The 14,196-nt window shown below is 46.9% G+C and overlaps 2 protein-coding genes across 4 annotated transcripts in view; one reads left to right on the forward strand and one right to left on the reverse strand.

The window, feature by feature from the left end:
* MINDY1 (MINDY lysine 48 deubiquitinase 1) overlaps positions 1-12,558 on the reverse strand; it is a 34,396-nt gene extending 21,838 nt beyond the window's left edge. For all 3 annotated transcript variants that reach the window (XM_058660224.1, XM_058660223.1, XM_058660222.1), the window contains exon 1: positions 12,422-12,558. The gene's annotated coding sequence lies outside the window, so the exon portion shown is untranslated. The remainder of the gene's footprint in view (positions 1-12,421) is intronic.
* Positions 1-14,196, forward strand: part of PRUNE1 (prune exopolyphosphatase 1) — a 28,948-nt gene that overhangs the window by 10,501 nt on the left and 4,251 nt on the right. Inside the window, exons 4-7 of the mRNA XM_058660225.1 lie at positions 3,980-4,164; positions 6,117-6,275; positions 8,299-8,393; positions 12,521-12,682. Of these exons, the coding sequence (XP_058516208.1) occupies positions 3,980-4,164; positions 6,117-6,275; positions 8,299-8,393; positions 12,521-12,682 (601 nt within the window). The remainder of the gene's footprint in view (positions 1-3,979; positions 4,165-6,116; positions 6,276-8,298; positions 8,394-12,520; positions 12,683-14,196) is intronic.

Below are 14,196 nucleotides of genomic sequence, written 5' to 3' on the forward strand. Positions count from 1 at the left end.
GAGCTTCTTCTGGGTCTCCCTGCGAGTGCAGGGTCCCAAGGCCTTGGGCCATCCTTGACTGCCTTTGCAGGTCACAGACAGGGAGCTGGATGGGAAGCAGGGATGCTGGGGCACGAATCTGCGCCCATATGGGATCCCAGCACATGCAAGGCAAGGACTTTAGCCACTAGGCTACCGCTCCAGGCTCAAGTATTTTACATATATATACTTATTTTGTTGTTGTTGTTGGTTTTTTTTTTTTTTATTACAGCCAGATATACAGAGAGGAGGAGAGACAGAGAGGAAGATCTTCCGTCCAATGATTCACTCCCCAAGTGAGCCGCAACGGGCCAGTACACGCCGATCCGATACCTGGAACCTGGAACCTCTTCTGGGTCTCCCACGCGGGTGCAGGGTCCCAATGCATTGGGCCGTCCTCTCCTGCTTTCCCAGGCCACAAGCAGGGAGCTGGATGGGAAGTGGAGCTGCCAGGATTAGAACCGGAGCCCATATGGGATCCCAGCACGTTCAAGGCGAGGACTTCAGCCGCTAGGCCACGCCGCCGGGCCCATTGTTGTTATTTGAAAGGCTGAGTGACAGGGAAAAAGGGAGAGCACTTCCATTTGCTGGTATATTTCCTAGATATCTGCAGCAACCAGGATGGGGCCAGGCTGAATCCAGGAGCCCAGGACTTAGCCCAGTTTTCCCACGTGGGTGTCATGGACCCAAGTCCTTTAACCATCACCTGCTTCCTCCCGTGGTATGTGTTAGCAGGAAGTGGATTGGAAGCAAAACCAGGAATTTCGGCCCCTCAGTATGGGATGTGGGCATCCCAAATGGTATCATTTCATTCCTTTTTTTTTTTTTTAAAGATTTATTTGTTTTTATTGGAAAGTCAGCTATACAGAAGAGAAAAAGAGAGGAAGATCTTCTGTCCGATGATTCACTCCCCAAGTGACCCCAGTGACCAGAGCTGAGCTGATCCGAAGCCGGGAACCAGGAACTTCTTCCACGTCTTCCATGCGGGTGCAGGGTTCCAAATTATTGGGCCGTCCTCAACTGCTTTCCCAGGCCACAGGCAGGGAGCTAGATGGGAAGCAGGGCTGCCGGGATTAGAATAGGCACCCATATGGAATCCCGGCGTGTTAAAGATGAGGACATTATCCAGTAGGCCACCACACTGGGCCCTCATTTCATTTTTAATATAATTACTTATTTGAAAGGCAGTGGGACCGATACAGAGAGATAGACAGAAAGAGATTTGGTTTATTCCTTAAATGGCCACTATAGCCAGGACTGAGCCAGCCTCAAACCAGGAACCAGGAACTCTGTCCAGGTCTTTCATATGAGTGGAAGAGGCCTGACTTCCAGGGCCAGTTTCCAGATCCTTCACAGGTGTGTGAATGAACATGCTGAATCGGAAGCAGGGTAGCCAGAACTCAAACAAGTGCTATGATATGGGATGCTAATATCACAAGTGGCAGCTTAAGCTAGTGTGCCGGAGTGCTGGCTCCTCAGCAGCATCGTAACCACTGCCACAACACCTGCCTCCAAAAAGACTTCTAGGAGCCAGCACTGTGACACAATAAGGTAAGCTTCTATATATGGTGCTGGCGTCCCAGGTACGTGTCAGTCCGAGTCCCAGCTGTTCCACTTCTGATTCAGATCCCTACTTGTGGCCTGAGAAAGTAGCAGAGGAGGACCAAGTCCTTGGGACTCTGCACCACATGGGAGACCCAGAAGAAACTCCTGGATTCTGGCTTCAGATTGGCTCAGCTCCAGCCATTTCACCCATTTAAGGAGTGAACCAGTAGATAGAAGATCTTTCTCTCTGTCTCTCCTTCTCTTTGTAACTATGTCTTTCAAATAAAGATAAAATAAATCTTTGTTTTTAAGGGGTCTCACAAGCTAAACAGAATTGGCAGGTCATACCAGATACAGAAAAATCAACAGAAAATATTATTGTCGGTTCTTCAGTTATCTGTACATCTGATATGTAAACACATAAACCATAATGAAAACAGAGACATGGTGACTTCAAATTGATAATTTTGAAAACTCATTTAACTCTCTCTTTGGTATCGTTATTTAAAGATTTTTGTGGCAGAATTACTGTAATAGAAACATTTGAAAAACAATTGCAGCTCATTTTTTATTTTAAAAGGTATTTTCCTTTTCCTTTTATGTATGTATCTGAGAGAGAAGAGACAACCGGATTGTTCCCCAGTAGCCAGGGCTGGAGTGGGCTGAGGTTCAGGTCTCCTCTTTGGGTGGTAGGTGCCCAGTTTCCTGAGCCATCCCAGCTGCCTCCCGGGATCAGCAGTGGTAGGAAGCTGGCATCAGGAACCAAACACACATGTCATAAACCAAATGCAGATGTTGTAACTGCTAGGTTTACTGCCTGCCTCTTGATGACTTTAGAATGATTCTGTGTTGTGTGGACTCTAGAAATAGCTCATTAGTCTCTAATTTAGGGTTGGACCAAAAAAGCAAAGCAAATGTCAGACTTTCCTAAGACTATCTGTCTCCTGCTAATATTAGAATGAATATTTCTTCCTCGGGTTCCCCGTGGTTGTAGCAGGAAATGACGAAGGGTAGCTAACAGTGTTAATATGCCTTTGCACTTGCTCATTAATGAACTTTAATTAAGGCATTTGGCCTAGCAGTTAAGACACTGCTGGGATGTCCATGTCCTGTCCTGAGCGTGAATCCCAGCTCTGTTCCCAATTCTGGCTTCCTGCTGATGTGCCCCTGGGAGGCAGCGGATAGTGCTGTGAATCCTTGGCTTCCAGACGCCCATGTGGGAGACCCAGGTTGAGTTCTGGGCTCCCAGCTACAGTCTGGCTCACGCCTGACTGCTGTGGACATCTGAGGCGTGAACCAGCAGACGTTCTCCCTGTCTTCTTCCTCTCTCTCTCTGCCTTTCAAAACAGTGAAGATACATGTATATTTTTAAGTAAGCCTTCACTTGGAAACTGAAGGTGAGACCCAGATGAAGCCTTCCTGTCAAGGAGGAGCGAGGTAAGCAGAGCATTTAAATGGGGGTTAGACCTCAGTGGTGACTCACTCAGAGAGACAGTAGGTCCACAGAGCATGCCATCAAGGTCATCAGGGCAGCCTTCCTGGTAGGTGTGATCTTTGATCTTAGTCTGCCAGGAGGACTAGGTGCTTGCTCAGTGAATGGGGCAGGAATGTGGTTAGGAATGGCATTCCAAACACAGGGAGTCATTAATAGAAGCAGGCACGAAATAGCTCAGTGAGTTACAAGGACTGGCATTTGTTGAGCACAGCTGGGAGCATTACTTATGAGGACATGGAACAAGATGAGACCAGATGAGTCGGCAGGAGGCAGGTCATGTCATGGAGGCCTAGTGAGAGACTGAACTTTATTTTCAGCAGTGAGGAACTTTGGTTCATTGTATTTATTCCAGTTCCAAACCAAATCATCTTTGATTTTTTTTTTTCCAAGAAAGCATTTAGGGAGCTTTGTGAAGGACAGTGCAGCAGTAGCCTTGGTTGGGAGCAGGTGGTTGGTGTAGAGACTTCTGGAATAGTCCAGATGAGATCATGAAAGGTCCAGAATAAGGCAATAGCCGAAGGTTGGAAAGGGGTCCATGGGTAGGAATTAAAATAGAGGCCTAGGAACCCAGTGATCTGTGTGGAATTTCAGTAGATTGGTTGGGATTGAGGAAGCAGGAGGGATTTGGATGCTGGGTGACAAGGGTGTTGACTGAAAGGGCAGCCATAAATAAAGGAAAATACAAAGTGCAGCTGAGGTATTTGCAGCAGAAAATTTACTTACATGTGATTTAAAGACAACATCATAGTGTCACAGAAAACAATTGAGAGGGGTAAGGCAGAGGCAGAAGTGGCCAGGAGTGTGGTTTTGTGTGTGAGACAATCACATTTTTCCTTCGGCCTAGGAGGGACTGGTTAGGAGCTATCCCGATAGCCTCCGTGCCCTGACCTGTCTTTTTTTTGTCTTTCCCCGACTGCGCAGGAATGACGCTGCCCTGGAGGAGGCAGTGGCCGAGGTGCTAGACCACCGACCCATTGAGCACAAACACTGCCCTCCCTGTCAGGTGTCTGTGGAGCTGGTGGGGTCCTGCACCACCCTGGTGGCGGAGAGAATCCTGCAGGGGGCGCCAGAGATCTTGGACAGGACAATTGCCGAGCTCCTGCATGGTGAGGGTGGCTGTAGGGCCGGGACCCGACCAGTTCCTTCAGCCCCATCCCAGAGAAGGGAGCATGGAAACATCTAAATTCCTCCATATGCTGGTACAGCATTCAGCTCACATCAGAGAATGGGATGTCTATACTGGTGGGGACAGACAAGTAAGCAGTTGTTTAAAGAGCTGCAGGATACTTGGTTGGAGAAAGCAGGGGCAGGCATTTAGACTCTCTCAAGTAAATTTTTAAAAGTTTCCCATTTCTCTGGCTACTTCTTCCATTATATAGGAAGCTTTGAGATCTGTTGCTGGATACTTCACTTCTGCTTTCTTTTTTTCTTAAGTGTTAATATATTAATTGTTTTCAAACTTTTTTTTTTTCTAATTTCAAAGGCAGAGAGAGACAGAATCTTCTATCCATTGGTCATTTCCTAAATGACTGCACCAACCAGTTCTAGTCCAGCTGCAACAGCTAGCCTGGATACCAATGCTGTAACATAGTGGGTCCATCCCACATGGGTGCCAGTATGAGCCCTGGTTGCTCCACTTCTGATCCAACTCCCTGCTAATGTGCCTGGGAAAACAGTGGAGGATAACTCAAGTGCTTGGGCCCCTACACCACACAGGAAACCTGGAAGAAGTTTCTGACTTCAGCCCAGACCAGTGCTGGCTCTTTTGGCCATCTGGGGTATAAACCAGCAGATGGAAGACCTCTCTTCTCTCTTTCTCTGTAACTCTGCATTTCAAATAAATAAGATGAATTTCAACAACAAGATTGGTGCTAGCCCTTCAGTTAATTTTTTGAAACGTAGGGCAATAGAACTAGGAACTTTCTTTTAGCAGCATCACATAACAGAGGGTGGACTAATCAAAGAAGAAGGAAACTTTTTGAGAGACAGATGGATAGGGAGCACAAGCTCCCATCTGCTGGTTTACTCCAGAAATGTCCAAAATGGTTGCACCTGGGCCAGGCGAAGCCAGAGCCAGGTGCTCAACCAAGGTCTTTCCCATGCTGTTGGCAGGTGCCCAGTTGATTGAGTCATCACTGCTTCCCGCTAGAGTCTGCACGAGCAGGGTGCTGCAGTCGCACTGGAGTCTGGAGACAGGGCCAGGTGTTGAACAAGCACTCCGGCAGGAAATGTAAATATGGTAATTGGCAGCTTAGCCACTAGCTTACCCTGGAGAAAACATTTTCATATCAGCTCTACCATAGTTGTATGACGTTGAGCAAACTGTGTTGGCCATTCTTGCTCTCATTTTCTCTATTTTGTAAAAATGAGATACGGGGGCAGTGCTGTGGTTTTACAAGTTAAACCTCTGCCTATGGCATAGCATCCCATGAGATGCCATTCGAATCCCAGCTGCTCCACTTCCAATCCAGATCCCTGCTTGTAGCCTGAGAAAGCAGGGAGGATGGCTCAAGTGCTTGGGCCTCTGCACACATGTGGGAGACCTGAAAGAGGCTCCTGGCTTCGGACAGTCCCAACTCCAGCCATTGTAGCCATTTGGGGAATGAACCAGCAGATGGAAGATATCTCTCTCTCTCTGTTTCTCTTTCTGTCTCTGTAACTCTACTGCCCTTCAAATAAAAATAAAAAATAAATCTTAAAAAAAATGAAATATTTAAAAAAAATACAGTTGGGCTAGACTCTGTTCTGACTAGTAAGGTTCTTTGGCAGCATGTGGCCTACTAAAGAGATGGCTCTGACCAGGCTGTGAGACCTCCAGGGCTTGATTTGCCCAGGCTTCTTCCTTGCTTTCCTCCATTTCCCTGGCGACACTTTATTTTGGATGTGGGGGTGGGATGGCGGTCTGACTCAGGACAGTTCTACCTTTCACTTTGTCTTCAGCGAATTTCCCATACAAGTCTCCTCTCGATTTGCCCATGTGATTGGAAGGTCTTGTGTGTTCTAGTGGCTGTGGGAAAGGGTCCCAGGATTCACCTTCTGTCCCCTTCCTGCTCCACAGGAACCATCCTCCTGGACTGTGTCAACATGGACCGAAAGATTGGGAAGGCCACCCCAAAGGACAGCCAGTACGTGGAGAGGCTAGAGGCCCTCTTCCCGGATCTGCCCCAGAGAGATGACATCTTTGATGCCCTCCAAAAGGCCAAGTTTGATGTATCAGGTAGGAAGGGCTAAGCTGATTTTCCTAACTGCCTGTTTGATGATGTTCTTAAACACCGCTAAAACAATTTCAGAGCATAGCTAATGACTTAGGCTTTTGACAGGAGGGAGACAGGTAACAGATAAATCTTATCATGAACTAACAATCATGCATTTGTTTGTCCAACTCTTGGGAAGGATGAGGAGGGAGAGGTTCTGGTCTCATCAGAGAATATGGGACACATAAATATCATTTGCTGAGGGTAAGCTAAATCATTAGAATGTGGTTTGCATAACTGATTAAGGAGGTGGAAGAAGCATTTAATATGACTTTATGAAAGACTAAGAAGAGACCAGCATTATGAGCAGCACGCTAAGCCTTGGTGTGTGATTTCGGCACCACGTGTTAGAGTGCTGATCCCAGTCCCAGCTGCTCCACTTCCATCCAGCTCCTTGCTAATGTGCCTGGGAGGGAGATGATGGCACAAGTTTTCTCACATACTGCCCATGTGGGAAACCTGGATAGAGTTCCTGGCTTGTGACTTTGATGTGGGCCTGGCCTAGACTTGGCTATTGAATCCGTCTAAACAAGCAAATGGAAGTTCTCTCCCTGCCTGTCGCTCTGCCTTTCAAATAAATAGTAATATTTAAAAACAAAATAAAGAGAACCAAGTAATCCATAATCATTCACCCAGCTACCACCTATTGACATAAAAGGGGAAAAAATGTGATGGGGGGGAGGCAAGCATTTGGCCCTGGGGTTAAATCACTGGGTGGCAAATTGCCTGAGTTGATTCCTGACTCCATCTGTAATTCCTGCTTTCTAGTAATGCTACGCTTGCTAGGCAGCAGGTGGTGGCTCAACTCCCTGGGTCCCTATCACCCTGACATGGGAGACCTGCTTTAAGTTCCAGACTCTTGGCTTCAGCCTGGCCCAGTCCTGGCTGCTACAGGCATTCGGAGAATGAACCAATGAATTGTGAGATCTCTGTCTGATTCAATCTCTCTCTGCCTTTCAAGTAAATAAATAAAATCTTTTAGCCTGGCACAGCAGTCTAATCACTAAGGTCCTCACCTTGCGTGTACCAGGATCCCATATGGGCACCAGTTCATATCCTGGCTGCCACTTCCATTCCAGCTCCTGTCTGTGGTCTGGGAAGTAATCAAGGACAGCCCAGAGCCTTGGGACCCTGCATCTACATAAGAGACCTGGAAGAAGCTCTTGGCTCCTGGCTTCGTATCAGCTCAGCTCTGGCCGTTGCAGCCACTTGGGGAGTGAACCAGTGGATGCAAGATCTTTCTGTCTCTCCTTCTCTGTAAAATCTGACTTTCCAATAAAAATAATAAATAAATCTTAAAACAAAGAAATTAAGTATTTCTTTTGTTAAATTAACACTTATTTATTTTTTAAAAGATTTATTTATTTGAAAGGCACAGTTACAGAGAGAGGTCTTCTTTCTGTTGGCTCATTCCCCAGATGTCTGTAATGGCCAGAGCTGGGCCAGGTTAAAGCCAGGAGCTTCTTCAGGTACAGGGTCCCAAGCACTTGGGCCCTCCTCCACTGCTTTTCCAGGCCATGAGCAAGAAGCTATATCAGAAGTGGAATGATTAGGTCTCAAACCAGTATCCATGTGAGATGCTAAAACTGCAGGTGGCAGCCTAACCCATTATACCATAGCACCAGCCCTCAATAAAACATGTATTAAAAAGTCTGAGGAGGGAAAAAATGAAGGAGGAGAAGGAAGAAGAACAATACCACCTGGGTTTTTTAAAAGTTAAAGAGTGAAGACAGGGGATGTGAAGGCCATTTCTGCTGCTCTTACCTTTCTTCCAACAGTCCTTTGCTCGCAAGGTAACTATTGTGGCCCCAATAGTTAAGGCAGTTATTATTATTATTATTATTATTATTATTACCATTAGTGTGCATTTTCTGTTGTCTCCCTGCTCCATGTGCCCTGAGGGAAGCCTGTGTTTTCTTTGCCCTTGCCTTTGTTGCTGGGCACTGGGCTCCCCTGTTTGATCCCTGGTATCACATCTACTTTTAGGACTGACCACTGAGCAGATGCTGAGGAAGGACCTGAAGACCATCTACAGACAAGGCGCCAAGGTGGCCGTTAGTGCAATATATATGGATTTGGAGGTAAGAGCAGAGGGGTGTGGTGGGAGGGAAACCCCTAGTCTCTGTGTAGCCCTGCCTTTGTTCCCGACTCACCCTCAGAGCACGTCCTGTGCCTGTCCGTGCGTCTCCACCCCTGCTGTGGCCACCACCGTCTGCCTTCTCTTACTACATCTCTGCAGTAGGCTCTGGCTGGCTCCCCTGCCACATCCCCTGCCCCCAGCCAACTTTTGCACCTTCATGAACCATTCTCCCCACAGCAACCAGAACAATCTGTTTAAGACATAAATCGGGGAGTTGGCACAATGGCATAGCACGTTAAGCCTCTGCCTACAACTCTGGCATCCTTTTTTATTATTATTTTTTTTTATTCATTGATTACATTGTATTATGTGATACAGTTTCATTGGAACTGGGAATCACCCTACCCCTACCCCCACCCTCCCCCCATGTGGAATATTCCACCTTGTTGCATATCCACTGATCAAGTACAGTTGAGATTCCCTCTTTGCAAGCATAAACTAAACATAGAGTCCAACATCTTATAGTCCAGTCTAGTTCCTCAGCTTCCTGGGGAGACCCTGTCCGGTCCGAGGGCAGAACCATCAGAATATCAACCCGATCAATTAAAGGCTCCAACATACCCTCAGCAACAATCAACTTTGTTGTGTAACTAATAGTTATAGTATTGAGTAACCAATATGTTAAAAACAATTGCAATTTCTTAACCATCTTCTGTGATCACCTCATTGTCAATTCAGTTTTAGTTTATACACAACATATAGCATAATTACATAAAATAACATGTTTTACATAACATCATATCCTCTTAAATTAATGCAAACATGTGGTATCTGACCTTTTGGGATTGGCTCATTTCCCTTAGCATTACGGTTTCCAGTTTGGCCCCTTTGGCCACAAAGAACTGCATTTTGTTTTTTTTTAATAGCTGAGTAGTATTCCATGGAGTAGATGAACCATAGCTTTCTTATCCAGTCTTCTGCTGATGGGCATTTCAGTTGCTTCCATGTTTTTGCAATTACTGATTGTGCTGCTATGAGCATAGGGGTGCATGTTGGCTTCTCATAAAACAGCTGTTTTGGGTATATTCCTAGGAGTGCTATTGCTGGATCATACGGTATGTCGATTTTGAGTTGTTTGAATGTTCTCCATACTGATTTCCATAGAGGCTGTACCAACCTGCAGCCCCACCAGCAGTGGAGTAGGGTTCCCTTTTCCCCACAACCTCGCCAGCAAGTGTTGTTGGTGCTTTTATTCATGTGGGCCAGTCTTACTGGCGTTAGGTGGTACCTCATTGATGTTTTAATTTGGATTTCCCTTATTGCCAGGGAAATTGAGCATTTTTTCATATGTTTATTTGCCATTTGAGTTTGTTCTTTTGTGAAGTGTTTGCCCATTTCCCGTGCCCATTTCTTGAGTGGCTTGTTTGTTTTTGACATTTTGGTTGTTTTGTAGTTCTTTGTATATTCTGGAAATTAGCCCTTTGTCACCTATGTCGTGCGCAAAGATCTTCTCCCATTCTGTGGGTTGCTTTTTTACTTTGTTGATTGTTTCCTTTGCTGTACAGAAGCTTCTTAGTTTGATGAGGTCCCATTTGTTTATTCTGGTTTTGATTGCTAATGCTTTTGGTGTCCTTTTTAGGACAACTCTGGCATCCTTTATGGGCACCAGGTCAAGTCCTGGCTGCCCCACTTGCCATCCAGCTCCCTGCTTGTGGCCTGGGAAAGGAGCAGAAAATGGCCCAAGTGTACTCTGCCCCATGTGGGAGACTTGGAGGAAGCTGCAGGTTCCTGGCTTCAGATTGGCTCAGTTTTGGCCACTGTGGTTATTTGGGGAGTGAACCAGTGGATGAAAAATCTCTCTCTGTAACTCTGCCTTTCCAATAAAACTAAAATAATTTTTTAGACATTTATTTTTATTGGAAAGGCAGATTTACAAAGAGAAGGAAATACACAGACAGAGATCTGCCGGAGCTGAGCTGATCTGAAGCCAGGAGCTTCTTCTGGGTCTCCCACACAGGTGCAGGGTCCCAAGGCTTTGGGCTGTCCTCCAGTGCTTCCCCAAGCTATTAGAGGGGAGCTGGATAGGAAGTAAAGCAGCCAGGATATGAACTGGCCCCATATGGGATGGGTAGAGGATTAGCCAGCTGAACTATTGCACCTAACCCTGTTTTGTTTTCTTCCCAGCACTTAACACCCTGAAGTGGTCCTGTTTCATAATCTCCTTGTTTGATGTCTATATGACTGACCCTCAGAGTGCATAGGAAGTATATATTCTAACTTCAAAATCCTTTGCATCAAAATAAATTTATCTTTTTATGAATAAACTCTTTGTAAAAGATGTATTTATTTGTATTGGAAAGGCAGATATACAGAGAGAAGGTGAGGCAAAGAAAGATCTTCCATCAGCTGGTTGACTCCCCAGATGTTCACAATGGCTGAAGCTGGGCCAATCCAAAGCCAGCAGCCAAGAGTTTCTCCTTCTTCTGGGTCTCCTGTGCAGGTACTGGGCCCCACCCACTTGGGCCAAGCTTCCCCAGGCACATTAGCAGGGAGTTGGATCAAAAGTGGAGCAGCCAGAACTTGAACCAGTGCCCATATAAGATGCCAGCACCGTAAGTGAAGGCTTAGCATACTGCACCAACAGTTCCAAATCCAAATTTATTTCTTAATTCCTCTTTTCCATGAACTTTATTTATTTGTTTATTTGAGAGACAGGGGGAGAGAGCGTCCATCTTCCAGTTCACTACCCAGATGGCTGTAACAGCTGGAGGCTCTGAAGCCCAGAGTCGCCCACATAGGTGATAGGAACCCAGTCACTTGAGGCATCATCCTGCCTTCCTACAGTTGACATTACAGGCAGCCGGAGTGATGAGGGCATGGAACCTGAGTGTTCTGACATGAACAGCCTCCCGCATCTTAATTGCTAGGCTGCAGGCCCGCCCCCTGTGCACTTGGCACCCTCGTATTCCTCTGCCGTTTATCAACACCTCCAGTTCAGGACCCTGTTTCTTTTCCTTTCCATGATATTTAGACCCTTCTGTAGTGGCTGCCATTTAGTGGATGCTCAGCAAATTTTCTGGAGTGGATGAATGAACATAATATTTAATGAATTCAATTTAATGTTACCATTTATTTTGCTTTTGAGAGAATGAAAGAACTCCCTTCCACTGTTTCATTCTCCAGGATGTCCACTTTGGCTGGCACTGACAGAGCCCCAGCTCCAGCCATGCTCCTCACACAGCGAGCACACGCCTGCCTGCCAGGGTCTGCTTAAGAAAGGATGCCACTTGCAATATTGGCCTCCATTTGGGCGCTGGTTCAAGTTCTGGCTACCCCACTTCTGATCTAGCTTCCTGCTGGTGCACCTGGGAAAGCACCAGAGGGTAACCCAAATGGGTGGGCCCCTGCACCCATGTGGGAGACCCGGTTAAAGTTCCTGGCTTCAGCCTGACTCAGCCCTTTCTGTTATGGCCATGTGGGGAGTGAGCCAGGAAAAAGTTCTCTTTCTTGCCCTCTGCTTCTCCATCTCTCTGTGTAACTGTGCCTCTCAAATAAATCAACAAGTCTTAGAATGTCCCAGGCTGGAGCAAAGCTCTGAGCCAAGACAGGTGGTGGCAGTGTTCACTGGAGGAAATGCTGCCTGCCTGGGAGGGGAGGTTGAGTTGACAGAGAAAGAAGAACCAGGCTGCAGCGGTCTCTCATCTGTGTTTCCTTAAGACATACACTCCACTGATCTGTTCTAGAATAAAAATACCCTCAGGACAACAAGACCTTGTGTATTTGGTTGTAAGAGCAGGAGACCCTGGCATGTGTCAGGAACGTCACATGCATGACTGTGTTTTCATGCCCAAAGCCATCAGTCAGGTCAGTGCTGTCTCCTTGTTTTACAGGCAAAGAAACAGATCCAGGGCAGATAGTATTACGTAGCTAACAGGTCTATGATACTCCCATAGCTGACTTTCAAAGCAATGCTGGCTTAATTCACACTGCTCCCCACCACAGAGACAGCACAGAGTTAATACCAGGTACCTTGTGCATGGTGCCCAGGTCCTGGGTTAGCACACTGGGCTGGCGGTGGCAGGGAGGGACCAGCCGTCACCCTCGTCTCTCTCCATGTCTTCCCCACAGGCCTTCCTACAGAGGCCCGACCTCGTTGCCGACCTCCAGGCTTTCTGCCGCACTCACAGCTATGACGCCCTGGTCGCCATGACTATCTTTTTCAGCACTCACAATGAGCCCGTGCGGCAGCTGGCTGTTTACTGTGCGTGCCCCGTGGCCCTGCGGATGATGGTGAGTCCTGCTCGCCCATGGGGCCTTGCCCACCCGTGTGCCCCTGTGTGCCACACCACTTCTGGCTGGTTTTTGTTTTGCTGTTCTGTTCTCTGTGTCTGTGAATAGCCTTCATCACACAGCAAGGAAAGGGGATGGCAGAGGCGCACATTCTGCTTTAGGTGGAACTTGAAGTTTGGCTAGACGGAACTGTTTTAAACCTGCTTAACTGCAGTGTGAATCGTTCATTTCACATGCTGGAAAAGCAGCTCTTCTCTGTCTTGTTCGCTCGCCCGCCTTGGAAAGGAGGAGCGCTGAGACTTTTCTGCTACTCACAGTGGTTCCATATGGCACCAGCTGTGTGGAGAAGGGGCCTGGGATCAGGGTTTAGTTTTTTGGTTTTGGTTTTGGTTTTGGTTTTGGTTTTTGGTTTTTTCCTGACCTTCCATTTGGCCACCCTTGCAACTTCCTCCTCTTCTCTTCTTTTGGTTACTGATTAGCCAGGGAAGAATTTAAAAGTGGGCTTAAGGCAGTCAGTGCAGGGACTGCCTAGTTGTCCCCTTTATCTTCATCTTTGTCTTCCTCCCCCACTCCACCCCGCCCCAGGCTCCTGGAGACAAATATGCTTTTCCTCTGCAGGAGGTAGTTTGGAGTTGTAGAAAGAACACTGGCATTTAAAGTCAGAGAAACATGCCTTTCTGTCCTGGGTGGCCACTTATCTGCCTTTCAATCTAAGGCAAATCATTTGACTCTGAGTCTGTAAATGGCACAGTAATACCTGCTGAGATCATTAGACAGTACCAGGTTTAAAGTCCACTGCTGGGCATAAAATAAGCGGTTCAGCAGATGGTGCCTGTTTTTTATGTATTTTTTTTAGCAATTCTCATTTATGAACATTCTTATCTGTAAGTAAATCAAGTTTTTCCACTCTTGGAGGCAGTTCCACTGGGGATTCCATCTTCTCCAGCAGCAGGGTTGTATTGAAAGGAGCTGCTGCATTTCCAAGACCGGATGAGCCATATGGGAACCCGCAGTTTTTTGGAGGATCCATCAGGAACTTCTTTTTTTTTTTTAAGATTTATTTATTTTTATTACAAAGTTAGATATACAGAGAGGAGGAGAGACAGAGAGGAAGATCTTCCATCCGAAGATTCACTCCCCAAGAGGCCGCCATGGCTGAAGCTGATCCAATCCGAAGCCAGGAGCTTCTTCCGGGTCTCCCACGCGGGTGCAGGATCCCAAGGCTTTGGGCCGTCCTCAACTGCTTTCCCAGGCCACAAGCAGGGAGCTGGATGGGAAGTGGAGTTGACGGGATTAGAACTGGCACCCATACGGGATCCTGGGGCATTCAAGGTGAGGACTTTAGCTGCTAGGCCACAGCACCGGGCCCAGGATTCATCAGGAACTTCTAAAGAGACAACAGCATAACCTCTTTTTGTGGAGGGGTCTCCGTCTCACTTTCTGTCTTCTTTCAAGTCCCTGTACACGGGTGCCACTTGTTAGCTGTCTGGCAGCGATGGACTTGGTGCGTGGAG

The sequence above is a fragment of the Ochotona princeps genome, chromosome 2 (assembly GCF_030435755.1).
Source record: "Ochotona princeps isolate mOchPri1 chromosome 2, mOchPri1.hap1, whole genome shotgun sequence".
NCBI lineage: Eukaryota > Metazoa > Chordata > Mammalia > Lagomorpha > Ochotonidae > Ochotona > Ochotona princeps.